General features: G+C 44.1%; 2 protein-coding genes across 7 annotated transcripts in view; one reads left to right on the forward strand and one right to left on the reverse strand.

The window, feature by feature from the left end:
* Window positions 1-828: 828 nt before the first annotated feature.
* Window positions 829-23962, reverse strand: LOC118373419 (MORC family CW-type zinc finger protein 3-like). The gene is made up of 16 exons (XM_052514305.1): window positions 23604-23962; window positions 23380-23452; window positions 14670-14802; window positions 14062-14283; window positions 13697-13843; window positions 12943-13105; window positions 12355-12483; window positions 11953-12072; window positions 11598-11701; window positions 11319-11465; window positions 11055-11171; window positions 7795-7872; window positions 5109-5420; window positions 3953-4475; window positions 3655-3824; window positions 829-3539 (listed from the first exon to the last, which is right to left on the reverse strand). Exons 1-16 carry the CDS (start codon window positions 23679-23681, stop codon window positions 3380-3382), a joined length of 2676 nt encoding a protein of 891 aa, XP_052370265.1. The 5' UTR covers window positions 23682-23962; the 3' UTR covers window positions 829-3379.
* Window positions 19713-25382, forward strand: part of syce3 (synaptonemal complex central element protein 3) — a 49789-nt gene continuing 44119 nt past the window's right edge. For 3 of the 6 annotated variants that reach the window (XM_052514311.1, XM_052514322.1, XM_052514345.1), the window contains exon 1: window positions 19713-23284. Coding sequence is in view for 1 of the 6 variants with exons in the window: in XM_035759544.2 (XP_035615437.1) it covers window positions 23246-23284 (39 nt within the window). In the remaining 5 variants the exon portion in view is untranslated. The remainder of the gene's footprint in view (window positions 23285-25382) is intronic. The other 3 variants (XM_035759544.2, XM_035759548.2, XM_035759547.2) reach the window with 3 other exon arrangements.

The following is a 25382-nucleotide window of genomic DNA, read 5'->3' on the forward strand; positions in this document are numbered from 1 at the left end:
AAAGTGCTGAACAAATAGTTATATTGACTACGTCAGTCCTAGCTCGCTCATTAATGTTTTAATCGAAATGGATTGCCTCTTATCCGCTTGTTGTCCCCTTATGCCATAGTTCGTAGATCTCAATTGCCAGTAGAAACCATATTTGTTTAAGCGAGTCAGTCATATAGGCTACACTGGGGTGGCAGCGTAGCCTAGTGGTTAGAGTGTGGGACTAGTAACTGGAAGGTTGCGAGTTCAAACCCCCGAGCTGACAAGGTACAAATCTGTCGTTCTGCCCCTGAACAGGCAGTTAACCCACTGTTCCCAGGCCGTCATTGAAAATAAGAATATGTACTTAACTGACTTGCCTGGTTAAATAAATTGGCTGTTTTTTTTAAAGGCAGTAAATGAGGCTGCTTCATTTGCCAGGTGTTGGGATTCTGCTGTTAGGACCTAAAGCTGTTTGTAAAACAGATTGTGGGCCTCATCTGTCACCGTTATAGTGCAATTAATGTATTGTTTAGTGGCTTTCCTGGCATGCATCCCACTTGGTTTATTTTGACCCAACAAGATTTACATTCTAAAATCATCACTGGTGAGTTGGGAATGGTGAAGTTAAACATGTCTGTTTCAGAGCTCCTCACAGTAAAAGAGAGTAAAAATGGCCACTCTGCCTCCCTGTGGTCAATATTGTCTACTGCAGAATTTGATGAACTTTTGTGAGCTACTTTTCATTGATTGAATTCAAACACACTTGACAACTTGCTTCAGACAAGAGGGGTAAGGTGTTTAGAACAAAAATGTTGCATGTTCCACTCAAGTCAGACAAAAGATCACACAATTCTGATATCTGATTGATTTTCTTTAAAAAAAGATATCCAAGCAAAGAAACAGTAAAACATTGTAACGACAGGGCTGGTTAAGTTCAGGCTTACAGTATTTTGAATTTTTCATGGCACATTCAGATATTAAAATGACAAAACAATTAAACATATTAAAAACAACATCAATGATGAAACACACACAGTAATATGCTTCTCTCACACAAGCCATGGTCTCTGAATGACACAAGGATAATTGAAGCAGAGACCGCTGGTTACCAATATGGATCCTTCCCATATGGTGAAGAAGGTAAAACTTACAGCATAGCAAGCTGATCGGAGGACAGTATTAAAACTTTTCAACAACATCTCACACTCAGTGAGTACAGTAGAACACATCTGAACTGTGGCAGGGTCAACTGGAGATAAAGTATTTACAATGTGACAGTCAGTAGGGCTATTGGAGGGTCAACAATGTAAGTCAGTGTGTGGATAATGTGCTGTGGACATTGCACCATAGACAGGGGTTCCAGGTTGGTATGAGCAAAGAACCAACATGTCACCTACAGTACTGTCCGTGGCCAAAAATTTTGAGAATTACAAATATTAATTCAAAGTCTGCTGCCTCAGTGTCTTTAGATATTTTTGTCAGATGTTACTATGGAATACTGAAGTATAATTACAAGCATAAGTCTCATAAGTTTCATAAGTGTCAAAGGCTTTTATTGACAATTACATTAATTTGATGCAAAGAGTCAATATTTGCAGTGTTGACCCTTCTTTTTCAAGACCTCTGCAATCTGCCCTGGCATGCTGTCAACTAACTTCTGGGCCACATCCTGACTGATGGCAGCCCATTCTTGCATAATCAATGCATAATCACCCGCCTCTTGCGGATTGACCACAAGTTCTCAATGGGATTAAGTTCTGGGGAGTTTCCTGGCCACGGACCAAAAATATCTATGTTTTGCTCCCCGAGCCACTTAGTTATCACTTCTGCCTTATGGCAAGGTGCTCCATCATGCTGGAAAAGGCACTGTTCATCACCAAACTGTTATTGGATGGTTCGGAGAAGTTGCTCTCGGAGGGTGTGTTGGTACCATTCTTTATTCATGGCTGTGTTCTTAGGCAAAATTGTGATAACCCTTGGCTGAGATGCAACCCCACACATGAATGGTCTCAGGATGCTTTACTGTTGGCATGACACAGGACTGATGGTAGCGCTCACCTTGTCTTCTCCGGGAAAAGCTTTTTTTCTGGATGCCCCAAACAATCGGAAAGGGGATTCAGAGAAAATGACTTTACCCCAGTCTTCAGCAGTCCAATCTCTGTAACTTTTGCAGAATATCAGTCTGTCCCTGATGTTTTTCCTGAAGAGAAGTGACTTCTTTGCTGCCCTTCTTGACACCATGCCATCCTCCAAAAGTCTTTGCATCACTGTGCGTACAGATGCACTCACACCTGCCTGCTGCCATTCCTGAACAAGCTCTGTACTGGTGGTGCCCCGATCCCGCAACTGAATTAACTTTAGGAGACGGACCTGGCGTTTGTTGGACTTTCTTGGGCGCCCTTCACAACAATTGAACCGCTCTCCTTGAAGTTCTTGATGATCAGATAAATGGTTGATTTAGGTGCAATCTTACTGGCAGCAATATCCTTGCCTGTGAAGCCCTTTTTGCGCAAAGAAATTATGACGGCACGTGTTTCCTTGCAGGTTACCATGGTTGACAGAGGAAGAACAATGACAGAGGAAGAACAACTCACACCTGTGTTAACAAGAGAGTCACTGACATGATGTCAGCTGGTCCTTTTCTGGCAGGGCTGAAATGCAGTGGAAATGTTTTTGGGGGATTCAGTTCATTTGCATGTCCAAGAAGGACTTTGCAATTCATTGCAATTCATCTGATCACTCTTCATAACATTCTGGAGTATATGCAAATTGCCATCATACAAACTGATGCAGCAGACTTTGTGAAAATAAATATGTGTGTCATTCTCAACTTTTGGCCACGACTGTCGACTGGTGAGAATAAATACTAATGCAGAGTGTGTTTCTAGCGGTCTGAGAGTGGGTTCTAGAGCACAGAGTGAGTTTCTAGCGGTCAGAGAGTGAGTTTCTAGAGCACAGAGTTCCTAGCGGTCAGAGAATGAGTTCCTAGCGGTCAGAGAGTGGGTTCTAGAGCACAGAGTGAGTTCCTAGCGGTCAGAGAGTGAGTTCCTAGCGGTCAGAGAGTGAGTCCCTAGTGGTCAGAGAGTGAGTCCCTAGTGGTTAGAGAGTGAGTCCCTAGTGGTCAGAGAGTGAGTTCCTAGTGGTCAGAGAGTGAGTTCTAGAGCACCGAGAGTGGGTTCTAGAGCACCGAGAGTGGGTTCTAGAGCACCGAGAGTGGGTTCTAGAGCACCGAGAGTGGGTTCTAGAGCACCGAGAGTGGGTTCTAGAGCACCGAGAGTGGGTTCTAGAGCACCGAGAGTGGGTTCTAGAGCACCGAGAGTGGGTTCTAGAGCACCGAGAGTGGGTTCTAGAGCACCGAGAGTGGGTTCTAGAGCACCGAGGGTGGGTTCTAGAGCACCGAGGGTGGGTTCTAGAGTGGAGACAGTGAGTTGGCGTCTATGATCTGCTGCAGGATGCTGTCTACGTCTGGCGTGTTCAGGCTGATGCCCTGCAGGTCCAGGTGGGGCAGGATAGCTGACAGCAGAGCCACCACGTTCCCTCGGATTTTGTGGAGATTCTCCAGCACAATGCTGGGGAATACAGAGAGTAGAAAGTTAAAGAGAATGCAAAGCTAGAGAGCCGATGGATTGTGTGTGTATTTCTGTCTTTCTGTGTGTGTTTCTGTCTCTGTGTGGGTAAACACACCGGGAGCTCTGGTCCCTGGTCACTGGGCTGTCAGTCTGTCTCAGCCTGCTCTGGGGGTCAGCCTTCTCCCTCCTCAGTCTGCCCAGCTCAGGCTGTTCTCTCTGGGGCTGGATGCCATCCACAACCAGCCCTGGAAACCCAGGGCCACTGGGGGATGCGGAGCTGTCACACTGTAGAGAAACGAGAGGGAATGGGATAGAGTTCTCGATAAAAGTTTAAATTCAGAAAAATGTACAGCTAGAATACAATCTTGTAAAACAATCAGACCTTTAGGAAATTCACAGTAAAACCTACTTACCTCCATTTGGTCCAGTTTGGTTACCATGGCCACCGGTGTCTCCACCCCCACCCCAGCAGCTGCCTTATCCCCAGAGGGAGCCTCTGTCATCACCATGTTGTCTGGCGTCGCTGGGAGTGCAGTGGACCCCAGTATCCTCCTCAGCCTCTGAGCCTCCTTCTCCAGTCCAGCCAGTCTCTGGACCAGGGCTCCCCTGTCTGATCCAGCCCCCTCAAGGGTCAGAGCCCGGGGCCAGGGGCCCTCCGGACGACTCAGGGGGGACACCACCACCGTCTGGGCTGAGGGGAGGGAGGGAGGCCAGACAAGGCTGGAGCTGGGCTGGGAAGGGCCTACTCTGGTGGCCCCCAGTAGTGCCTTCTCCCCCTTGGTCTTCTCTGTCTGCCCAGTCAGTGTCTGTGGTTCATTGACGTCTTTCCCAGGTTGTTGCACCTCTTGGACCTCGTCAGCGAACGGGTGTGGCTCCGCCCATGGTTGTGGTCTCTTGTCCATGTCCCTGGGCGGCCATATTGACTTACGCTTGTTTCTGCTGAGAGAAAGAGAGACTGAGTATGTGTTTGTATCTATCTATATTTGTTGTGTGTGTGTGTGTGTGTGTGTGTGTGTGTGTGTGTGTGTGTGTGTGTGTGTGTGTGTGTGTGTGTATGTATTTGTACAGGTAACTGCCAAAATAAAGGAGACACTTGAATAAATTAGTGATACAAATTATATTGAAAGCAGGTGCTTCCACAAATGTATGTTTCCTGTGTTAATTAAGCAATTAACATCCCATCATGCTTAGGGTCATGTATGAAAATTCTCAGTTGCCCATTATGTTGACTACCACGGCTAGAAGAGATCTCAGTGACTTTGAAAGAGGAGTCTCAACAGAGCATAGACCGTTTAAAGGGTGTGTCTGTGTGTTTTTCAGTCACCAGATCTCAACACAAATGAACACATATGGAAGATTCTGGAGTAGCGACTGAGACGTTTTTCACCACCATCAACCAAACACCAAATAATGGAACTTCTTGTGGAAGAATGACATCACATCCCTCCAATAGAGTTCCAGATACTCGTAGAATCTATGCCACGGTGCATTGAAGCTGTTCTGGCTTGTGGTGGTCCAACACCCTATTAAGACACTTTATTTAGGTATTTCCATTATTTTGGCAGTTACCTGTATGTGCGTTTGCATGCGCGTGTGGGTGCGCATGTGTCTGACCCAGACATGGACTGTGCCATGTTGTCCTCCTCATCCTCCAAAGTGGCCACCAGTGTATCCACTGTCTTATTCAGCTCACTGTCCTCAGTCTCCTCTGTGAGCAGAGAAAGGGGGGCATCAGGGGGTAGGGGGCGGAGGAGGACCGGCTCAAATAGAGGGAGGGGTGTATCAGGGGGTAGGGGGCGGAGGAGGACCGGTTCAGACAGGCCTTGGGGGAGAACATGGTGCTTCCGCGGACGGCCTCGTTTTCTGACCAGGCCTTGGTCCCTTTTTAGACACAGAGTGGAAACAGAAGTGAATGGAACAACCAAACTACAGGGTTGAGTACAGTATAGATAAGCATAGTAGAGTAGGCCTAAAGTATGTTATAAATATAAGGAAAGAATTCAACTGAAGGAGGAAGTCAGGTCTGCGCTGACACTGTGGTTTTGACCACACCGGATCTCTCACACTTATGCTGAGAATAACAATGTAAAACTCAGACGGCAAACCACAAACTGACATGCACACAGAGTGCAAATACATGACATAGAATGCACACATGCGTAGCCACACACACAAGCACACGCATGCACACAGACATCAAACAAAGTGCCAGTGCAGACGTTAACTGGCTGTGCATCTGGAGTTGAGGGTGGAAAGAGAGAGAGGAGGGTGGAAAGAGAGAGAGGAGGGTGGAAAGAGAGAGAGGAGGGTGGAAAGAGAGAGAGGAGGGTGGAAAGAGAGAGGGGGGTGGCAAGAGAGAGGGGGTGGAAAAGAGAGTAAGGTGGAGGAGAGAGTAGGGTGGAGGAGAGAGTAAGGTGGAGGAGAGAGTAAGGTGGAGGAGAGAGTAAGGTGGAGGAGAGAGTAGGGTGGAGGAGAGAGTAGGGTGGGGCTGGGAGATAATGGCCAAAATAAGGCCAAACAAAGTATGACGGTATTTTATGTTTTGATTAATAAAAGTTCTACATTTGCTTTGAGTAGTGCATGACCCTAGGGTGGCAACACATACATTCTAAATGATTTCAATGGGTCTTTCTCATTTCTGATTGGTTTATACTGTTCAATTCAACTTCAACCTAATTGTTATTATTTCCTGCATTTCCATCAATTTCAGCATTTCCTGCACTCATTTGAGATCATTTCCACACTGCCACGATATAGGCAAAAATACTAGGCCTTATTTTTATATTTTTAAATTGCAATTTAGATCAAAACACTTGGTTGAACTTTTGGAATCATGGAAATAGCATGATTTTTATAATTCTATAGTTCGAATATAAATAATAGTGGGCACTTTGAATCCAGTGTAGTTTGACATGACTACGAATGAAAATGGCATGGACGAGTTATTGTGACAGGGTAGGAACCAAGGTGATGTTCAGTGTTTCCTAGGGGACCCTATAATCTTTGGCTACATTAAATCTTTATTCATATAGCCAACATATTCATGCTTCACCTATTCCTCTTTGATTTAGAAGATACTTTTGCACAAACAACATGCTGATTTAAGCCTCTACTAGTACTGGTATCAGGCTGTATTAGCTAGCTACGTTTGCTTTGACTCAGTACTTTTATTCGCTAGTTAGCTAGCCAACTAACTAGAAGATTAGCATTAGTGGCTAACACAATTCAGCTTAACTTGTTAAGAAAATACAAACTCCCTGTTTGCAGATGTAAGAAACACAAACTAATATTGTATTATAGAACACTTGTGGATTTCTATTAAGATCAAAGTGGAAACATCGTTGTCATCAACATTGTTGCATGTGCTGTATTGACCATGCAGACTGAACAAAAATTTCTCGTGGTCAAGCAACAACAAATGCGCTCCTTGAGTGACAGGGGGAGGGACTAGGTCTGTGTGGAAAGCGGCATGGAGAGAGGGAGGGAGAGGGATGACTCAAGTAGCGGAGTAAACTATAAAAATGGACGTTACACACCGCGTATCACATTTAACAAACCAAACATTAAAATGAGAGTAGAGGAAAGAGTAGAGGTGAGAGTAAGGTAGGGTGAAGGAGAGAGTAGGTTAGACATGAGAGTAGGGTGAATGAGGGAGTAGGGTAGGGTGGACATGAGAGTAGGGGCGGGTGGACTTGAGAGTAGGGTGAAGGAGAGAGTAGGTTAGACATGAGAGCAGGGTGAAGGAGAGAGTAGGTTAGACATGAGAGTAGGGTGAAGGAAAGAGTAGGGGCGGGTGGACATGAGAGTAAGGTGAAGAAGAGAGTAGGGGCGGGTGGACATGAGAGTAGGGTGAAGGAGAGCGCAGGGTAGGGTGAAGGAGAGCGTAGGGTAGGGTGGACATGAGAGTAGGGTGAAGGAGAGCGTAGGGTAGGGTGGACATGAGAGTAGGGTGAAGGAAAGAGTAGGGTGAAGGAGAGAGCAGGGTAGGGTGGACATGAGAGTAGGGTGAAGAAGAGAGTAGGGAAGGGTGGACATGAGAGTAGGGTGAAGGAGAGAGTAGGGAAGGGTGGACATGAGAGTAGGGTGAAGAAGAGAGTAGGGAAGGGTGGACATGAGAGTAGGGTGAAGGAGAGAGTAGGGAAGGGTGGACATGAGAGTAGGGTGAAGGAGAGAGTAGGGAAGGGTGGACATGAGAGTAGGGTGAAGGAAAGAGTAGGGTGAAGGAGAGAGTAGGGGCGGGTGGTAAAATATTTACTTCTTGTAGGTCTTCTTCGGGTAGCTTGGCGTTAACTCTGCTTCACTCTGCTCGGCTTCCTCTGGCAAAGAGCAGCTCCTGAAATTCACACCACAGGTCAGGTGAGGAAGTTCTGAAATACACAACACAGGTCAGGTAACGAAGTACAGTTGATGAGCACAAAGACCACCTCACATGCAAACACACTCATGAAAACTTGAACGCATGCACACTCATTGACTCCATTTCTCTGTCTCTCACCCCATCTCCCTCTCACCCCTGTCTCAGTTTGTGTCAATTCAATTAACTGTTTTTTTTTTGGCATGGGAAACATACAGTGTAGAGGTCAACCGATTAATCGGAATGGCCGATTAATTAGGGCCGATTTCAAGTTTTCATAACAATCGGAAATCTGTATTTTTGGGCGCCGATGCCGATTTGCTGATTTTTTTTATGGTTGATTTATTTTTTTTATATACCTTTATTTAACTAGGCAAGTCAGTTAAGAACACATTCTTATTTTTAATGACGGCCTAGGAAAGGTGGGTTAACTGCCTTGTTCAGGGGCAGAACGACAGATTTTCACCATGTCAGCTCGGGGGATCCAATCTTGCAACCTGACAGTTAACTAGACCAACGCAATAACGACCTGTCTCTCTCTCGTTGCACTCCACAAGGAGACTGCCTGTTATGCAAATGCAGTAAGCCAAGGTAAGTTGCTAAGTAGCATTAAACTTATCTTATAAAAAACAAATCAATCATAATCACTAGTTAACTACACATGGTTGATGATATTACTAGATATTATCTATCGTGTCCTGCGTTGCATATAATCTGACTGAGCATTCAAGTATCTGACTGAGCAGTGGTAGGCAGAAGCAGGCGCGTAAACATTCATTCAAACAGCACTTTCCTGTGTTTTGTCAGCAGCTCTTCCTTGCGCGTCAAGCATTGCGCGGTTTATGACTTCAAGCCTATCAACTTCCGAGAGGAGGCTGGTGTAACCGAAGTGAAATGGCTAGCTAGTTAGCGCGCGCTAACTAGAGGGACGGAACCTATACTGTTACACTGGCAATACTAAAGTGCAAATAAGAACATCCAATAGTCAAATGTTAATGAAATACAAACGGTATAGAGGGAAATAGTCCTATAATTCCTATAATAACTACAACCTAAAACTTCTTACCTGGGAATATTGAAGACTCATGTTAAAAGGAACCACCAGCTTTCATATGTTCTCATGTTCTGAGCAAGGAACTGAAAAGTTAGCTTTCTTACATGGCACATATTGCACTTTTACTTTCTTCTCCAACACCTTGTTTTTGCATTATTTAAACCAAATTGAACATGTTTCATTATCTACTTGAGGCTAAATTGATTTTATTGATGTATTATATTAATAAGTGTTCAATCAGTATTATTGTAATTGCCATTATTACAAAATAAATTATTATTATTATTATTTTTTAAATAGGCCGATTAATCGATATCGGCTTTTTTGGTCCTCCAATAATCGGTATCGGCGTTGAAAAATCATAATCGGTCGACCTCTAATACAGTGCATTTAGAAAGTATTCAGACCCCTTGATTTTTTCCACATTGTTACATTACAGCCTTATTCTAATGGGTAAAATAAATAAAACTCCTCATCAATCTACACACAATACCCAAAATGACAAAGAGAAAAAGGTTTTCAAAAAGGTTTGCTAATTTATTAACAATAATATTAAATGTGATATATATTTTTTAAAGTATTCAGACCCTTTACTCAGTACTGTGTTGAAGCACCTTTGGCAGCGATTACAGTATTGAGTCTCCTTGGGTATGATACTTCAAGCTTGCACACCTGTATTTGGGGAGTTTCTCCCATTCTGCTCTGCAAATCCTCTCAAGCTCTGTCAGGTTGGATTGGGAGCATTGCTGCACAGCTATTTTCAGGTCACGCCAGAGATGTTCAATCGGGTTCATGTCCGGGCTCTGGCTGGGCCACTCAAGGACATTCAGATACTTGATTCCTGTGTTGTCTTGGCTGTGTGCTTAGGGTCATTGTCCTGTTGGAAGGTGAACCTTCACCCCAGTCTGTGGTCCTGAGCGCTCTGTAGCAGGTTTTCATCAAGGATCCCTCTGAACCTTGCTCTGTTCATCTTTGCCTCGATCCTGACTAGTCTCCCAGTCCCTGCTGCTGAAAAACATCCCCACAGCATGATACTGCCACCACCATACTTCACCACTTGGCATTCAGGCCGAAGAGTTCAATCTTGATTTCATCAGACCAGAGAATCTTGTTTCTCATGGTCAGAGTCTTTTTGGAAAAAGAACAAGCGGGCTGTGTGCCTTTTACTGAGGAGTGGCGTCCGTCTGGCAAAGGGTCTGAATACTTATGGAAATAAGGAATTCAATAAAAAAAAATCTAAAAACCTGTTTAAAAAAATAAAATAATAATAATAATAATAATATGTATTTGTCACATGCGCAGAATACAACAAGTCATTATGAGGTATTGTCTGTAGATTGCTGAGGGATTACATTTTTTAAATCCATTTTAGAATAATGTAACAAAATGTGGAAAAAGTCAAGGAGTCTGAATACTTTCCGAAGACACTATGTTCAAGAGGGTGGGGCTCAAGCTGCATCCCTGTCTCCCCTGGCTCTGTGGAAAGAAATGTGGGTTTTTTTGCTAATTTTAACCACTTACTTGTTGTTTGAGTACACATGTATAATATTGTCGTATGCCCCCCCCAACACCGTTTTCCATCAATTTGTATAGCAGACCCCTATGGCAAATTTAGTCAAAAGCTTTTTTGAAATCAACAAAGGCGGAGAAGACTTTGCCTTTGTTTTGTTTGCCAATTAGGGTATAGAGGGTGTAAACATGGTCTGTCCTATGGTAATTTGTTTCAAAAACTATTTGACATTTGCTCAGTACATTGTTTTCACTGAGGAAATGTTCAAGTCTGCTGTTAATGATAATGCAGAGTATTTTCCCAAGGTTGCTGTTGAAGCATATCCCACGGTAGTCATTGGGGTCAAATTTGTCTCCACTTTTGTGGATTGGGGTGATCAGTCCTTGGTTCCAAATACTGGGGATGGTGCTAGAGATGAGGATGACGTTAAAGAGTTTAAGTATAGCCAATTTGAATTTGTGGTCTGTTTATTTTATAATTTCATTTAGGATACCATCAACCATCAGCCTTTTTGGGTTGGAGGGTTTGTATTTTGTCCTGTAGTTCATTCAATGTAATTGGAGAATGCAGTGGGTTCTGTCTGTCCGTCCGTCGTACCTGAGCATGGTGTTGGGGTTCTGGCTGCAGTTCCAGTGTTCAGGGGTAGAGCTGTAGTGGCCTTCTGGGACACGCCTCCACTTCAGACATTCCTCACACTGCAGCCACACTGGACTCCTACACACATGTACAAACACGGCACATTTTGTTATAGGCACACAAGTTAAAACACACACTTAATTTCCTCTTTCTTAACCACAAGCCATCCATGTTAGCCCTGTACTTGCACTGTGATGTCCAACACATGTCGACCTAAAAACTCACTCCTCCCCTTCCTCCTCCTCCTCCTCATCTGAATCTTCCTCTTCATTCCTCTTCTCTGCTGCCAGGAACTCTCGTTCTCTCGCCTTTTTCTCCATCATCTCATTCCAGTAGTCGTTGAGCTTCAGCCCCAGGGACGACAGGGTCAGCCTGTTTCAAACCACACAAATACAGTGAGGAGGTTCCCATCCAGAACTTAAAATAGCATGTCAATCTGACAATCAGCTCGTCTGATTCATGATAATACTGACTCATTTATGTGTATGAGTGTGTGCATTTTACCTGTACTCTTTGGTGTATTCAAAGTCTTGTTTGTTGTGAGCCGGCTTCAGGAAGTTGCACTCAATGACACCAATAACCCCGACCCCTGCCCTCTGACCTGATGACTGAAGCAGAGAGGGAAGGAAAAAAGACGAGCAAAATATAGGTCAAGGAAAAGTAGAGGGAGAGGTGGGGAGAAAGTGCGGTAAATATAGACGGAGTGAGATGTAGAAAGAGGGAGATTTAGAGGGAGAGAGGGAAGATAGGAGCACACTATTGTCTATAACTATTAAATCAAACCCTCATGCAATAACTCATATATCTTGTTTGTTACTGACAGATAAACTCAACATTACAGTCTTTAATTCATCCGTACCTTGATCTGGTAGCCAACCTTCTCATAGGACTTGATGAGGCGGTTCTTGTGGTACATCATGATGCCATAGTGGTCTTTGTTTTTGCGGTTGAACCCAAAGGTGACCTTAACCCTATCTTTCTGATAGAAACGGTTAAGGTTAAGTTTAATGGGCGTACGCCAAGACTGAAGCCTGTACAAGTGACCACAGTACTTTGCATCTTTAATATTTAAGCTAATTAAGTTAGGTTAAATTAAGTTCTATTACTTACAGAAGACTGATAAACACAATAATTGTTTTTGGATAGAAATGAACAGACAAACAGATTCTAGTTCTATTACTTACAGAAGACTGATAAACACAATAATTGTTTTTGGATAGAAATGAACAGACAAACAGATTCTAGTTCTACAGAAGGATACATTGAATTGGGGTTTATAAACGTCATTCTCGATCTGTGACAGGCTCTTGGCAACCAGCTTGGTCTGAACCTTCTTCTGTCGCAGGATGATCTGAGTCCGAGGCTTCAGGTACAAGATGCTGAGGTAGGCCTGTGAGAGTGATAGAGGCACTGCATCTCAGTGCTAGAGGCATCACTACAGACCCTGGTTTGATTCCAGGCTGTATCACAACCGGCCATGATTGAGAGTCCCATAGGGCGACGCACAATTGGCCCAGACTCGTACGGGTTAGGGTTTGGCTGGATTAGGCCGTCATTGTAAATAAGAATTTGTTCTTAACTGACTTGCCAAGTTATATAAAAAGCACCAAAAAAAATGTATAGACATTTGAGGAGGGGACTTCCTGTTCAGAATCCTATTCAAATCATCAAACCTTCTCACATCACTCTGTATGGCTATGCTGCATTCAAGGTCACAATCCTCTGGTGAATAGAGTTGCAAAGTGACTGAAAAGTTGACAGTGAACTTTCTCTTAACCATCCTAACTGATCTCTCATCACTTATTCACATTGTAACACATCAATTCATCTTTTCTTCGTTAACACTCACCCTCAGGGAGTAGTCCATCTCTGGGATGGTGTGTTCATTCCTCTGTGGTCCAGGAAAGCTCTTCTTCCTGCCTCTAGTCTTGGTCTCCTCTGAGTGGATCTCTGGAATCCGGATGTCAAACTCATCAATCTCGAAATCCAGCTCCGGCTTACCATCTTTGTTCCTGCACGTGATATTGTAGAACTCATTACTCGTGTCAGCTTCCTTCTTCATAGAATTATTATTATTTTACCTTTATTTAACTAGGCAAGTCAGTTAAGAACAAATTCTTATTTTCAATGATGGCCTCGGAACAGTGGGTTAACTGCCTGTTCAGGGGCAGAATGACAGATTTGTACCTTGTCAGCTCGGGATTTGAACATGCAACCTTCCAGTTACTAATACAACGCTCTAACCACTAGGCTACCCTGCCACCCCAATTATAAAATACTTATCTGTAATTAATCTTTAATGGGCCACTGATCCCTTCTGCTTTCTGAGATGATACCCAATACGGTTTCATTACTAACAAATGTGTGTAAGTTTCGGTTCCATCCCTCTCCTCGACCCAACCTGGGCTTGAAGCAGGGACTCTCTGAATACAACGACAGCAGTCACCCTCGAAGAATCATTACCCATCGCACCACAAAAGAGGCAAGCGAAACGACTACTGCAAGGTCTCTCAGCAAGTGACGTCACAGACGGAAAAGCTACTAGGGCGCACCGTTAACTGCTAGCCATTTCACACTGGTTACATATGGGTGTGCATCTTGACCTGCGTATGTTCCAGATGAGGATCTTGGTGCCCTTCTTGGACAGGATGGAGTCAAAGTGCTGCAGCAGCTCCTGCTGGGTGTGGATCAGAGAGTGGGACAGGATGGCATTCAGACTGGCCTCAGAGTCCTCAGTCACTACCAGCATCTGTAAAACATAGTTAAGGAGAGCAACCAGGATATACACACACACACACAAACACTTTTTATTTCACTCTTTATAATACACACACATGCATATACTCTCTCTTCCTCTCTGTCTCTCTCTTCAATTGCTTTATTGGCATGACAAACATTTTGGAAACATTTCCAAAGCATCAATGGTACTGCATTGGGTCCTCTCTCCCCCTCTCTCTGTGTAAGGATATTGGTCTGTTGGTTGAAGGGCACTATGGGGACGATGACAGCCTGTGCCTTTATAGCCTGTAAGTAGCTCTGGGACAGCATGCCGACGGTCAAACAGCCTCCGTTCTTAGTGAAGATCAGAGCGTCACGACCCAGACGCATGGAGCCAGACTTAAAGCCGTTTCCATAGACACCGATGGCCTGGTGGCTTCCCTTACCAGAACCTTTCTCTGTGAAACCAAAACTGAACAGACAAAGAGAAGGGGTGGGGTGAGATTGCATCGTTAGTTGGAGAGGTGTGTCTGTATTGGTGTGAAGAGAGAAAGTGTGTGTGTGTAGGACGTGTGTGTAATATAGAATGAGGGGGAGAAAGAGAACAATTGTGTGTGTTTTCACGTGTTTATGTGAGAGAGAGGGAGAGTGAGCGTGAGAAAAGATTGGTGTGAATGAAAGAAAAGGGACTGTTATGTGTTAGTAACTCATGTTGTTTATGTATGGTTAATTACAGTATAACAGTTCACATAGCAGTGTGTGTATAGAGGCTGCAACATGGACGATCAAACAGCAGTGTGTGTGTGTGTGTGTGTGTGTGTGTGTGTATAGACAACCGTACGCATGTGTGTTTCTCACCTGAGCATCTTGTGCAGTTTGTTGGGGGTCATGCCGCTGCCATTGTCAGTGAAGGACAGACAGAGCTGCTGATGCTCCTCCACCACATCTATCCAGATCTGCCTAGCTGTCACTCCCGGGTCTGATGCATTATCTACACAGCACAAAATCAGTCAATCAATCATTAAATGCATCTATAAAGCCATTTCTACATGAAAAACTGTTGTAGAACAAGTTGTAAACATCACACAGTGCTTCACAGGGGTGTACTGTAATTATTAAAATCAGTTGACCAAGTTATCCTGAAGCAGGGGTGTACTGTAATTATTAAAATCAGTTGACCAAGTTATCCTGAAGCAGGGGTGTACTGTAATTATTTCCCAGTTTGGGAAACCCTGCTATAGCTTAACCAGAAGGTGTGAAGTAGCAGTCCAAATGATATTTTCCTGTGTTTTATATCATATTGTGCAACAGCTGATGAAACAAACACTGTAAAAGTGTTAACAAATGTGATCAGTGTTATTTCCTGATAGTTGCTGGTTGAAAATACAATCTACACAGGAACTTCTTGTCAGCAAGGGCAGGAGTTTTGGCTTTCCATGGTGACATATAGGAGGAATAAGCTGGAATCATATTACACAGGCTCCGCCACCCGCGGCAAGGGCTATAGTCCATTACGGATTACAAAGGAAGACCCAACCGTGATCTGCCTGACGCTGCCTCTATACCAGACCAACTCAATGCATTTTATTGGGTGATCTCGTTCTCTGAGGCCGACGTGAGAAAGGTTTTTAAATCAGGTCAACACCCACAAGGCCCGACAATATTCCAGGGCGCGTTGTCAGAGCATGCACAGAACAGCTGCTCCGTGGCTCGACGACTCATTGCGAGCTCACAGAACAGGGCTCCGGGCAGCCGAGCGGAAATGGAGGAAAACTCGCCTCCCTGCGGACCTGGCATCCTTTCACTCCCTCCTCTCTACATTTTCCTCCTCTGTCTCTGCTGCTAAAGCCACTTTCTACCACTCTAAATTCCAAGCATCTGCCTCTAACCCTAGGAAGCTCTTTGCCACCTTCTCCTCCCTCCTGAATCCTCCTCCCCCTCCCCCCCTCCTCCCTCTCTGCAGATGACTTCGTCAACCATTTTGAAAAGAAGGTCGACGACATCCGATCCTCGTTTGCTAAGTCAAACGACACCGCTGGTTCTGCTCACACTGCCCTACCCTGCGCTCTGACCTCTTTCTCCCCTCTCTCTCCAGATGAAATCTCGCGTCTTGTGACGGCCGGCCGCCCAACAACCTGCCCGCTTGACCCTATCCCCTCCTCTCTTCTCCAGACCATTTCCGGAGACCTTCTCCCTTACCTCACCTCGCTCATCAACTCATCCCTGACCGCTGGCTACGTCCCTTCCGTCCTCAAGAGAGCGAGAGTTGCACCCCTTCTGAAAAAACCTACACTCGATCCCTCCGATGTCAAAAACTACAGACCAGTATCCCTTCTTTCTTTTCTCTCCAAAACTCTTGAACGTGCCGTCCTTGGCCAGCTCTACCGCTATCTCTATCAGAATGACCTTCTTGATCCAAATCAGTCAGGTTTCAAGACTAGTCATTCAACTGAGACTGCTCTTCTCTGCATCACGGAGGCGCTCCGCACTGCTAAAGCTAACTCTCTCTCCTCTGCTCTCATCCTTCTAGACCTATCGGCTGCCTTCGATACTGTGAACCATCAGATCCTCCTCTCCACCCTCTCCGAGTTGGGCATCTCCGGCGCAGCCCACGCTTGGATTGCGTCCTACCTGACAGGTCGCTCCTACCAGGTGGCGTGGTGAGAATCTGTCTCCTCACCACGCGCTCTCACCACTGGTGTCCCCCAGGGCTCTGTTCTAGGCCCTCTCCTATTCTCGCTATACACCAAGTCACTTGGCTCTGTCATAACCTCCCATGGTCTCTCCTATCATTGCTATGCAGACGACACACAATTAATCTTCTCCTTTCCCCCTTCTGATGACCAAGTGGCAAATCGCATCTCCGCATGTCTGGCAGACATATCAGTGTGGATGACGGATCACCACCTCAAGCTGAACCTCGGCAAGACGGAGCTGCTCTTCCTCCCGGGGAAGGACTGCCCGTTCCATGATCTCGCCATCACGGTTGACAACTCCACTGTGTCCTCCTCCCAGAGCGCTAAGAACCTTGGCGTGATCCTGGACAACACCCTGTCGTTCTCAACTAACATCAAGGCGGTGGCCCGTTCCTGTAGGTTCATGCTCTACAACATCCGCAGAGTACGACCCTGCCTCACACAGGAAGCGGCGTAGGTCCTAATCCAGGCACTTGTCATCTCCCGTCTGGATTACTGCAACTCGCTGTTGGCTGGGCTCCCTGCCTGTGCCATTAAACCCCTACAACTCATCCAGAACGCCGCAGCCCGTCTGGTGTTCAACCTTCCCAAGTTCTCTCACGTCACCCCGCTCCTCCGCTCTCTCCACTGGCTTCCAGTTGAAGCTCGCATCCGCTACAAGACCATGGTGCTTGCCTACGGAGCTGTGAGGGGAACGGCACCTCAGTACCTCCAGGCTCTGATCAGGCCCTACACCCAAACAAGGGCACTGCGTTCATCCACCTCTGGCCTGCTCGCCTCCCTACCACTGAGGAAGTACAGTTCCCGCTCAGCCCAGTCCCCGCTCAGCCCAGTCAAAACTGTTCGCTGCTCTGGCCCCCCACTGGTGGAACAAACTCCCTCACGACACCAGGACAGCGGAGTCAATCACCACCTTCCGGAGACACCTGAAACCCCACCTCTTTAAGGAATACCTAGGATAGGATAAGTAATCCTTCTCACCCCCCCCCCCCTAAAGATTTAGATGCACTATTGTAAAGTGGCTGTTCCACTGGATGTCATAAGGTGAATGCACCAATTTGTAAGTCGCTCTGGATAAGAGCGTCTGCTAAATGACTTAAATGTAATGTAATGTAAAGCTGGCAGGCATATTCACGGTCATTTCCTACCTCTCCTTGTCCCAGTCTGTAATCACCACATTTTTTAAGATGACCACCATCATTCCTGTCCCCACAGGGGTGTGTGCTTAGTTCCTTCCTGTATTTGCGCTTACCCAAGACTGCGTGGCCACGCACAACTCCATCAAGTTTGCTGACGACATGAGTCAGCCTACAGGGAGGACAGTGACCTGGCAGTGTGGTGCCAGAACAACCTCTCCCTCAACGTCAGTAAGACCAAGGAGCTGATCGTGGACTACAGGAAACGGGCATGTCAAAAGCTTCAAAGTCCTCGGTGTCCAAATCATTAAAGACTTAAAATTATGCAAACACACGTGCAGTCGTGAAGAAGGTGCAACAGCGCCTCTTCCCCCTCAGAAGGTTGAAAAAGTTTGGCATGGGCCCTCAAATCCTCAAAATGTTCTACAGCTGTACCATTGGGGGCATCTTGACTGGCTGCATCACTGCCTGGTATGGCAATTGCACTGTCTTTGATCGCATGGCGCTAGAGGGTGGTGTGGACAGCCCAGTACATCACTGGGGCTGAGCTCCCTGCCATCCAAGACATCTATATCAAGCGGTGTGGTTGGAAAATCGTTAAAGACACCAACCATCCGAGCCACACACTATTCTCTCTGCTTCTGCATGGCAAGAGGTACCGGTGCATCAAGTCTGGCACCAACAGACTCTTCAACAGCTTCTATCCCCAAGCAATAAGATTGATAAATAGCTACACAGACCGAGTTAACCTTGACTCTTTATTGATCTTTTGTTTTTTCGCAGTCACAGGGCCTTACACAATCACACACACACATTCAATTTTCACATACATTTATACTGACTAGAGGTCGACCGATTAATTAGGGCCGATTTAAATCGGTATTTTTGGGTGCCGATTTGCCGATTTTATATATATATTTTTTTACACCTTTAACTAGGCAAGCCAGTTAAGAACACATTCTTATTTTCAATGACGGCCTAGGAACGGTGGGTTAACTGCCTCGTTCAGGGGCAGAAAGACAGATTTTCACTTTGTCAGCTCTGGGGATCCAATCTTGCAACCTTACAGTTAACTAGTCCAACGCAATAACGACCTGCCTCTCTCTCGTTGCACTCCACAAGGAGACTGCCTGTTACGCAAATGCAGTAAGCCAAGGTAAGTTGCTAGCTAGCATTAAACTTATCTTGTAAAAAACATTCAATCATAATCACTAGTTAACTACACATGGTTGATGATATTACTAGATATTATCTAGCGTGTCCTGTGTTGCATATATTACTGAGCATGCAAGTATCTGACTGAGCGGTGGTAGGCAGAAGCAGGTGCGTAAACATTCATTCAAACAGCACTTTCCTGCGTTTTGTCAGCAGCTCTTCCTTGTGCGTCAAGCATTGCGCTGTTTATGACTTCAAACCTATCAACTCTCTAGAGGAGGCTGGTGTGACCGAAGTGAAATGGCTGGCTCGTTAGCGCGCGCTAATAGCGTTTCAAACTTCACTCGCTCTGAGCCTTGGGGTGGTGGTTTACCTTGCTTTGCATGGGTAACGCTTCGATGTGGTGGCTGTTGTCGTTGTGTTGCTGGTTCGAGCCCAGGGAGTAGCGAGGAGAGGGACGGAAGCTATACTGTTACACTGGCAATACTAAAGTGCCTATAAGAACATCCAATAGTCAAAGGTCAATGAAATACAAATGGTAAAGAGGGAAATAGTCCTATAATAATTACAACCTAAAACTGCTTACCTGGGAATACTGAAGACTCATGTTAAAAGGAACCACCAGCTTTCATATGTTCTGATGTTCTGAGCAAGGAACTGAAATGTTAGCTTTCTTACATAGCACATATTGCACTTTTACGTTCTTCTCCAACACTTTGTTTTTGCATTATTTAAACCAAATTGAACATGTTTCACAATTTATTTGAGGCTAAATTTATTTTATTGATGTACTATATTAAGTTAAAATAAGTGTTAATTCAGTATTGTCATTATAAAAAATATATATATAAAATAATAATATATATTTTTATTTATTTATTAAAATCGGCCGATTAATCAGGATCGGCTTTATTGGTCCTCCAATAATCGGGATCGGCGTTAAAATCATAATCGGTCGACCTCTAATACTGACTCTACACAAAACGCAGACACATACAAGCTGCTGCTACTCTGTTTACAGTTGAAGACAGAGGTTTACATACACTTAGGTTGGAGTCATTAAAACTAGTTTTTCAATCTCTCACAAATGTTTTGTTCATAAAACTATAGTTTTGGCAAGTCGGTTAGGACATCTACTTTGTGCATGACAGGTAATTTTTCCAACAACTGTTTACAGACATGTTATTTCACTTATAATTCATTGTATCACAATTCCAGTGGGTCAGAAGTTTACATACACTAATTTGACTGTGCCTTTAAAGCTTGGAAAATTCTAGAAAATTATGTCATGGCTTTAGAAGCTTCTGATAGGCTAATTGACATAATTTGAGTCAATTGGAGGTGTACCTGTGGATGTATTTCAGGGCCTACCTTCAAACGCAGTGCCCCTTTGCTTGACATCATGGGAAAATCAAAAGAAATCAACCAAAACCTCAGAAAAACAATTGTCGACCTCCACAAGTCTATTTCATCCTTGGGAGCAATTCCAAACGCCTGAAGGTACCACGTTCATCTGTGCAAACAATAGTACACAAGTATAAACACCATGGGACCACGAAGCTGTCATACTGCTCAGGAAGGAGACGTCAGAACAACAGCAAAGGACCTTGTGAAGATGCTGGAGGAAACAGGTACAAAAGTATCTATTACCACAGTAAAACAAGTTCTACATCGACATAACCTGTAAGGCCGCTCAGCAAGGAAGAAGCCACTGCTCCAAAACCGCCATAAAAAGCCAGACTACGGTTTGCAACTGCACATGAGGACAAAGATCATACTTTTTGGAGAAATATCCTCTGGTCTGATTAAACAAAAATATAACTGTTTGGCCATAATGACCATTGTTATGTTTGGAGGAAAAGGGGGAGGCTTGCAAGCCAAATAACACCATCCCAACTGTGAAGCACAGGGGTGGCAGCATCATGTTGTGGGGGTGCTTTGCTGCAGGAGGGACTGGTGCACTTCACAAAATAGATGGCATCATGAGGATGGAAAATTATGTGGATATATTGAAGCAACAAGACAAGACATGACATCAGTCAGAAAGTTAAAGCTTGGTCGCAAATGGGTCTTCCAACTGGACAATGACCCAAAGCATACTCCAAAGATGTGGCAAAATGGCTTAAGGACAACAAAGTCAAGGTATTAGTGGCAATAACAAAGCCCTGACCTTGTGGGCAGAACTGAAAAAATGTGAGCGAGCAAGGAGGCCCACAAACCTGACTCAGTTACACCAGCTCTGTCAGGAGGAATGGGCCAAAATGCACCCAAATTATTGTGGGAAGCTTGTGGAAGGCTACCTGAAACGTTTGACCCAAGTTAAACAATTTAAACAATGCTACAAAATACTAATTGAGTGTATGTAAACTTCTGACCCACTGGGAATGTGATGAAAGAAATAAAAGCTGAAATAAATCATTATTCTATTATTCTGACATTTCACATTCTCAAAATAAATGGTGATCCTAACTGAGCGAAGACAGGGAATTTTTACTAGGATTCAATGTCAAGAATGATGAAAAACTGAATTTAAATGTATTTGTTTAAATGTATTTGGCTAAGGTGTATGTAAACTTCTGACTTCAACTGTATCTTATATCCTGTTGCCTAGTCACGTTTACATTTGTCATTTAGCAGACGCTCTTGTCCAGAGCGACTTACAGGAGCGATTAGGGTTAAGTGTATTTATTGCCCAAGGGCACAGACAGATTTTTCATATAAATCGGCTCGGGGATTCAAACCAGCAACCTTTCTGTTACTGGCCCAATGCTCTTAACCACTAGGATACTTGTCACATAGTCAGTCACCTTACCCCTAGACATATCTACCTCCATCACTGCAGTATCCATGCACATTGTAAATATGGTATTGGAACTGGCCCTATATATACTTACTTGTGATCTTCATATTTCTTATATTTATTTTCCTATTATTACAATGTTATTGAATTGCTGGGTTTTGAGTTTGTAAGAAATGCATTTCACTGTATTTGTGTATGTGACAAAACTTGAAACATCTCCAGGCAGTAAATTGGTTAATAGACAAATTTACCAAGAGCATTCCAAACCCTTCTGCCAATAACTAGTTTTCAGTGTTCCCTCTCCACTCAGACCACTCCGGCAGTCCGAACAAAAATCTTTCTTGAGAAATAGTTTAAACTATTTTTGCCTATTTTAATGGAAATCTATTACAGTAAGGTACTTAATTGTTACCCAGAAATGATTTCATATTAATATAAAAACAGCTGCATTGGGCCTTTAATCAAAGTCGCAACACAATGGGCTTGTTTGAGTTGAGCAGTGAAGTTGGGAGCCGAAAGTCGGACACGGATGTGGTTTTGCAACAGGAAGGCTCGGTGCACCATGTCAGTGTTGCCATGGTTTCTAAAAGGTTATATGTAATGTCAAAATAAATACGTCACCAATCCCCATATCACACACTCAAAAACTGTAAACTGTACATTGTACCAACAATTGGTGAAAGAGAAACTCAAATCATGTTCAACTATACATGAATCGCAGCAAAGTTAGTTCCTGTTTAGTTACTTCTTTGGTCACGTTTGTGTGGGTCAAACAAAAACATCCTAATGATTAGTTGACAATTGCCTTCCACAATTCAGGTGATGGCTGCAGGATGAAGTTGAAGAGCAACTGTGGAAATTTGCAGGCGACTGCAGACAAAACTTCATTGATGACGTGGTTTTTGTAAAGTATAAGCAATCATCATGTAGGCAGACCATTTTTATCCCCATAACACAACACACTTTTGGAAGGTGGTGACCAACGACTTGACAAAAGTGATCTGCTCCAAACAAGCCCAGTACGTATCTTCAGTGCTTGACTAAAGTTGGTTCCGGTACTGTTTATATTCAGGTGCAGGAGCTCCACAATACTTTGGAACTAATATTCAAAGAGGAACAGGAGCTCAAGCAGTAGCAAATGTGAGGTGCTGGTACTCAGCTACATGAGCTCCTGCCCAAGTCAAGCACAGCGTATTTTAACCAAATGCAAGTCTCCAGTATACACCCCACTTGGGGTTATTCCAAGCATGCAAATCGTAGGCTTTTACAAACCACAGACGATGCACACGGCACCAACCAACTTGCCAATTCCAACCAATGATCATGCACAGAGTGGATGTTTCTCAGCGCTGACTGGTTGAAACACATCTACAGATAAAAAACTAACAGGAATATAAAACATTCTACGCGCATTACAAGTGGTGTTACGGTGTTGATACTGCGTCGAGAAAAATATGTTCTGCATGCCTGGCAAGCGACGTCATGTCATAAAAGTTACTGTAGGCAGAACGTTTTCCTCCAAGTTATGGCACTTCATTTATTATACTTACATGTATTTTATAACTAAAGTTAAGTATGTAAGACACATTGCGATGGGAAAAGAACAGGTGGATGACAGACTGTCGATGAAGAGCGCGCACCACAGACATGGCGTCTATTTTGTTTTACGCGGAAGCCATGTCACCAGTAAGTTTTTACGCACACACATTTGCTACGTTCCTACCTCCAGCAGAAGGGGAAATGAAAACACAGAAAGTATCAAAATTAAATTCGTCTGTTACCTATTAGTTCTGCAACTGCGCTGAAAGGCCACGTATGACTTGTTGAATTACTATTCAGGAAGGACGGGCTCATCTGCAAAAAAACAACAACTTCGATATTTAGTCATTTTCTTTATCATAAAAACAAAACGTCAACAACCAATATAGACTATAATAACGAATACAAATGCAATAGCTCATAACCCGTTTTTGTACAATAAATAACTGATTTAAAAAATACATACGGAACTGAGACGAATCCCATGCTCGCTAAGCCTCGCCATGTTTTTACAGTGAAAGCCAGTTGCAGGCAAACGACACATACGTCAAAGACAGTAGAGTTTAAACTCTGTGCCTACGTAGTGAGTAGCGACAGGCCACACGCGCAGGTCTGTCTTGCCGCGTTCACATTCTCGCCGGAACTAGGAAACTCTGAAATGTACGACTTGCTATCCTAGTCATACCAGGGTCCTGTTCAACCAGATAGCACGTCGGAAATGTTAGAGTTTCATAGTTCCGACTAGTACATACACACGGTATCTGTTCAGCCCACCGGGGGAGGTCGTCACTAGCTTCTACAACATAGTCATAAACCACGCCCATTTCGACAATTTGTTTTAAAAATGTTTTAAATAACCCTAACAGTAACCACACTGCTACTCCCCTGGGGAGTTGCAAGGTGGTGCACCTGCTTTTCACCCCCGGTGTTTTAGACGTATGGTTTCAAAGTTCAGAAAAGCCTTCGCAGAATAGAATAACAACTTCTATCGACAATGAGAGTGCCAAAGTAGTAAGTGTTGGTGTGGTCTAAAACTAATAGTGTAGTAACGGAAACCCCACAATACGCCCCTAGTGCGCACAGAAGTCGTTTTTTAAATCTGCCTTTTTAAAATAAAGGTGAGTTTGGTTTGTACAAACAAAACCAGGGCTGTGTGTTCTAGTCTAGTGGACATTGAACCTTGACCTTACAGTTTTATCTCCTGTGTATTGAAACAGACCACAGAATGTTGCACCATTCAGCCATACAAACAACTTCCTCTAGTCCAGCGATTCACACAACAAGTGGGCGTATAGGACCCCCAGGGGCCTCCTCATTCAGGAGATCCCTTAAAGCAGGGTCTCTGGATAAAATGATCACATTGAAAATAATAGCCGCAATGCCAAAATATCTCACATTTGAAAGGAATAACTGTTTTACAGACATTAAAACATTGTCCAATTTCATATACAGTGCATTCAGAAAGTATTCAGACCACTTATTCTAAAATAAAACATTTTCCTCATCAATCCACACACAATATCCCATAATGACAAAGCGAGAACAGGTTTTTAGATTTTTTTTCAAATGTATAAAAAATAAAAACAGAAATACCTTATTTACATAAGTATTCCCTTTGCTATGAGAATCTAAATTGAGCTCAGGTGCATCCTGTTTCCATTGATCATCCTTGAGATGTTTCTACAACTTCCACCTGTGGTAAATTAAATTGATTGGACATGATTTGGAAAGGCACACACCTGTCTATATAAGGTACCACAGTTGACCGTGTATGTCACAGCAAAAAAACAAGCCATGAGGTTGAAGGAATTGTATGTAGAGAGTTGAGATTTGATCGGGTCGAGGCACAGATCTGGGGAAGGGTACCAAAAAAATGTGTGCGGCATTGAAGGTCCCCAAAAACACAGTGGCCTCCATCATTCTTAAATGGAAGAAGTTTGGAACCACCAAGACTCTTCCAAGAGCTGGCCGCCTGGCCAAACTGAGCAATCAGGGGAGAAGGGCCGAGGTCAGGGAGGTGACCAAGAACCCAATGGTCACTGACAGAACTCCAGAGTTCGTCCTTGGAGATGGGAGAACCTTTCAGAAGGACAACTATCTCTGCAGCACCACCAATCAGGCCTTTATGGTAGAATGGCACCGAAAGACTCTCAGACCATGAGAAACAAGATTCTCTGGTCTGATGAAACCAAGATTGAACTCTTTGGCCTAAGTGCCAAGCGTCACGTCTGGAGGAAACCTGGCA

This window comes from Oncorhynchus keta, chromosome 4 (genome assembly GCF_023373465.1).
Source record: "Oncorhynchus keta strain PuntledgeMale-10-30-2019 chromosome 4, Oket_V2, whole genome shotgun sequence".
In the NCBI taxonomy this organism is placed as follows: domain Eukaryota; kingdom Metazoa; phylum Chordata; class Actinopteri; order Salmoniformes; family Salmonidae; genus Oncorhynchus; species Oncorhynchus keta.

Coding starts and splice junctions, on each gene's coding strand:
- LOC118373419 (XM_052514305.1), bottom strand. CDS start 23,681: ATGTGTCGTTTGCCTGCAACTGGCTTTCACTGTAAAAACATGGCGAGG. Junction 23,453..23,603: donor ATGGGATTCGTCTCAGTTCC/GTATGTATTTTT, acceptor GTTTTTTTGCAG/ATGAGCCCGTCCTTCCTGAA. Junction 13,106..13,696: donor CTCATCTGGAACATACGCAG/GTCAAGATGCAC, acceptor TATCACGTGCAG/GAACAAAGATGGTAAGCCGG.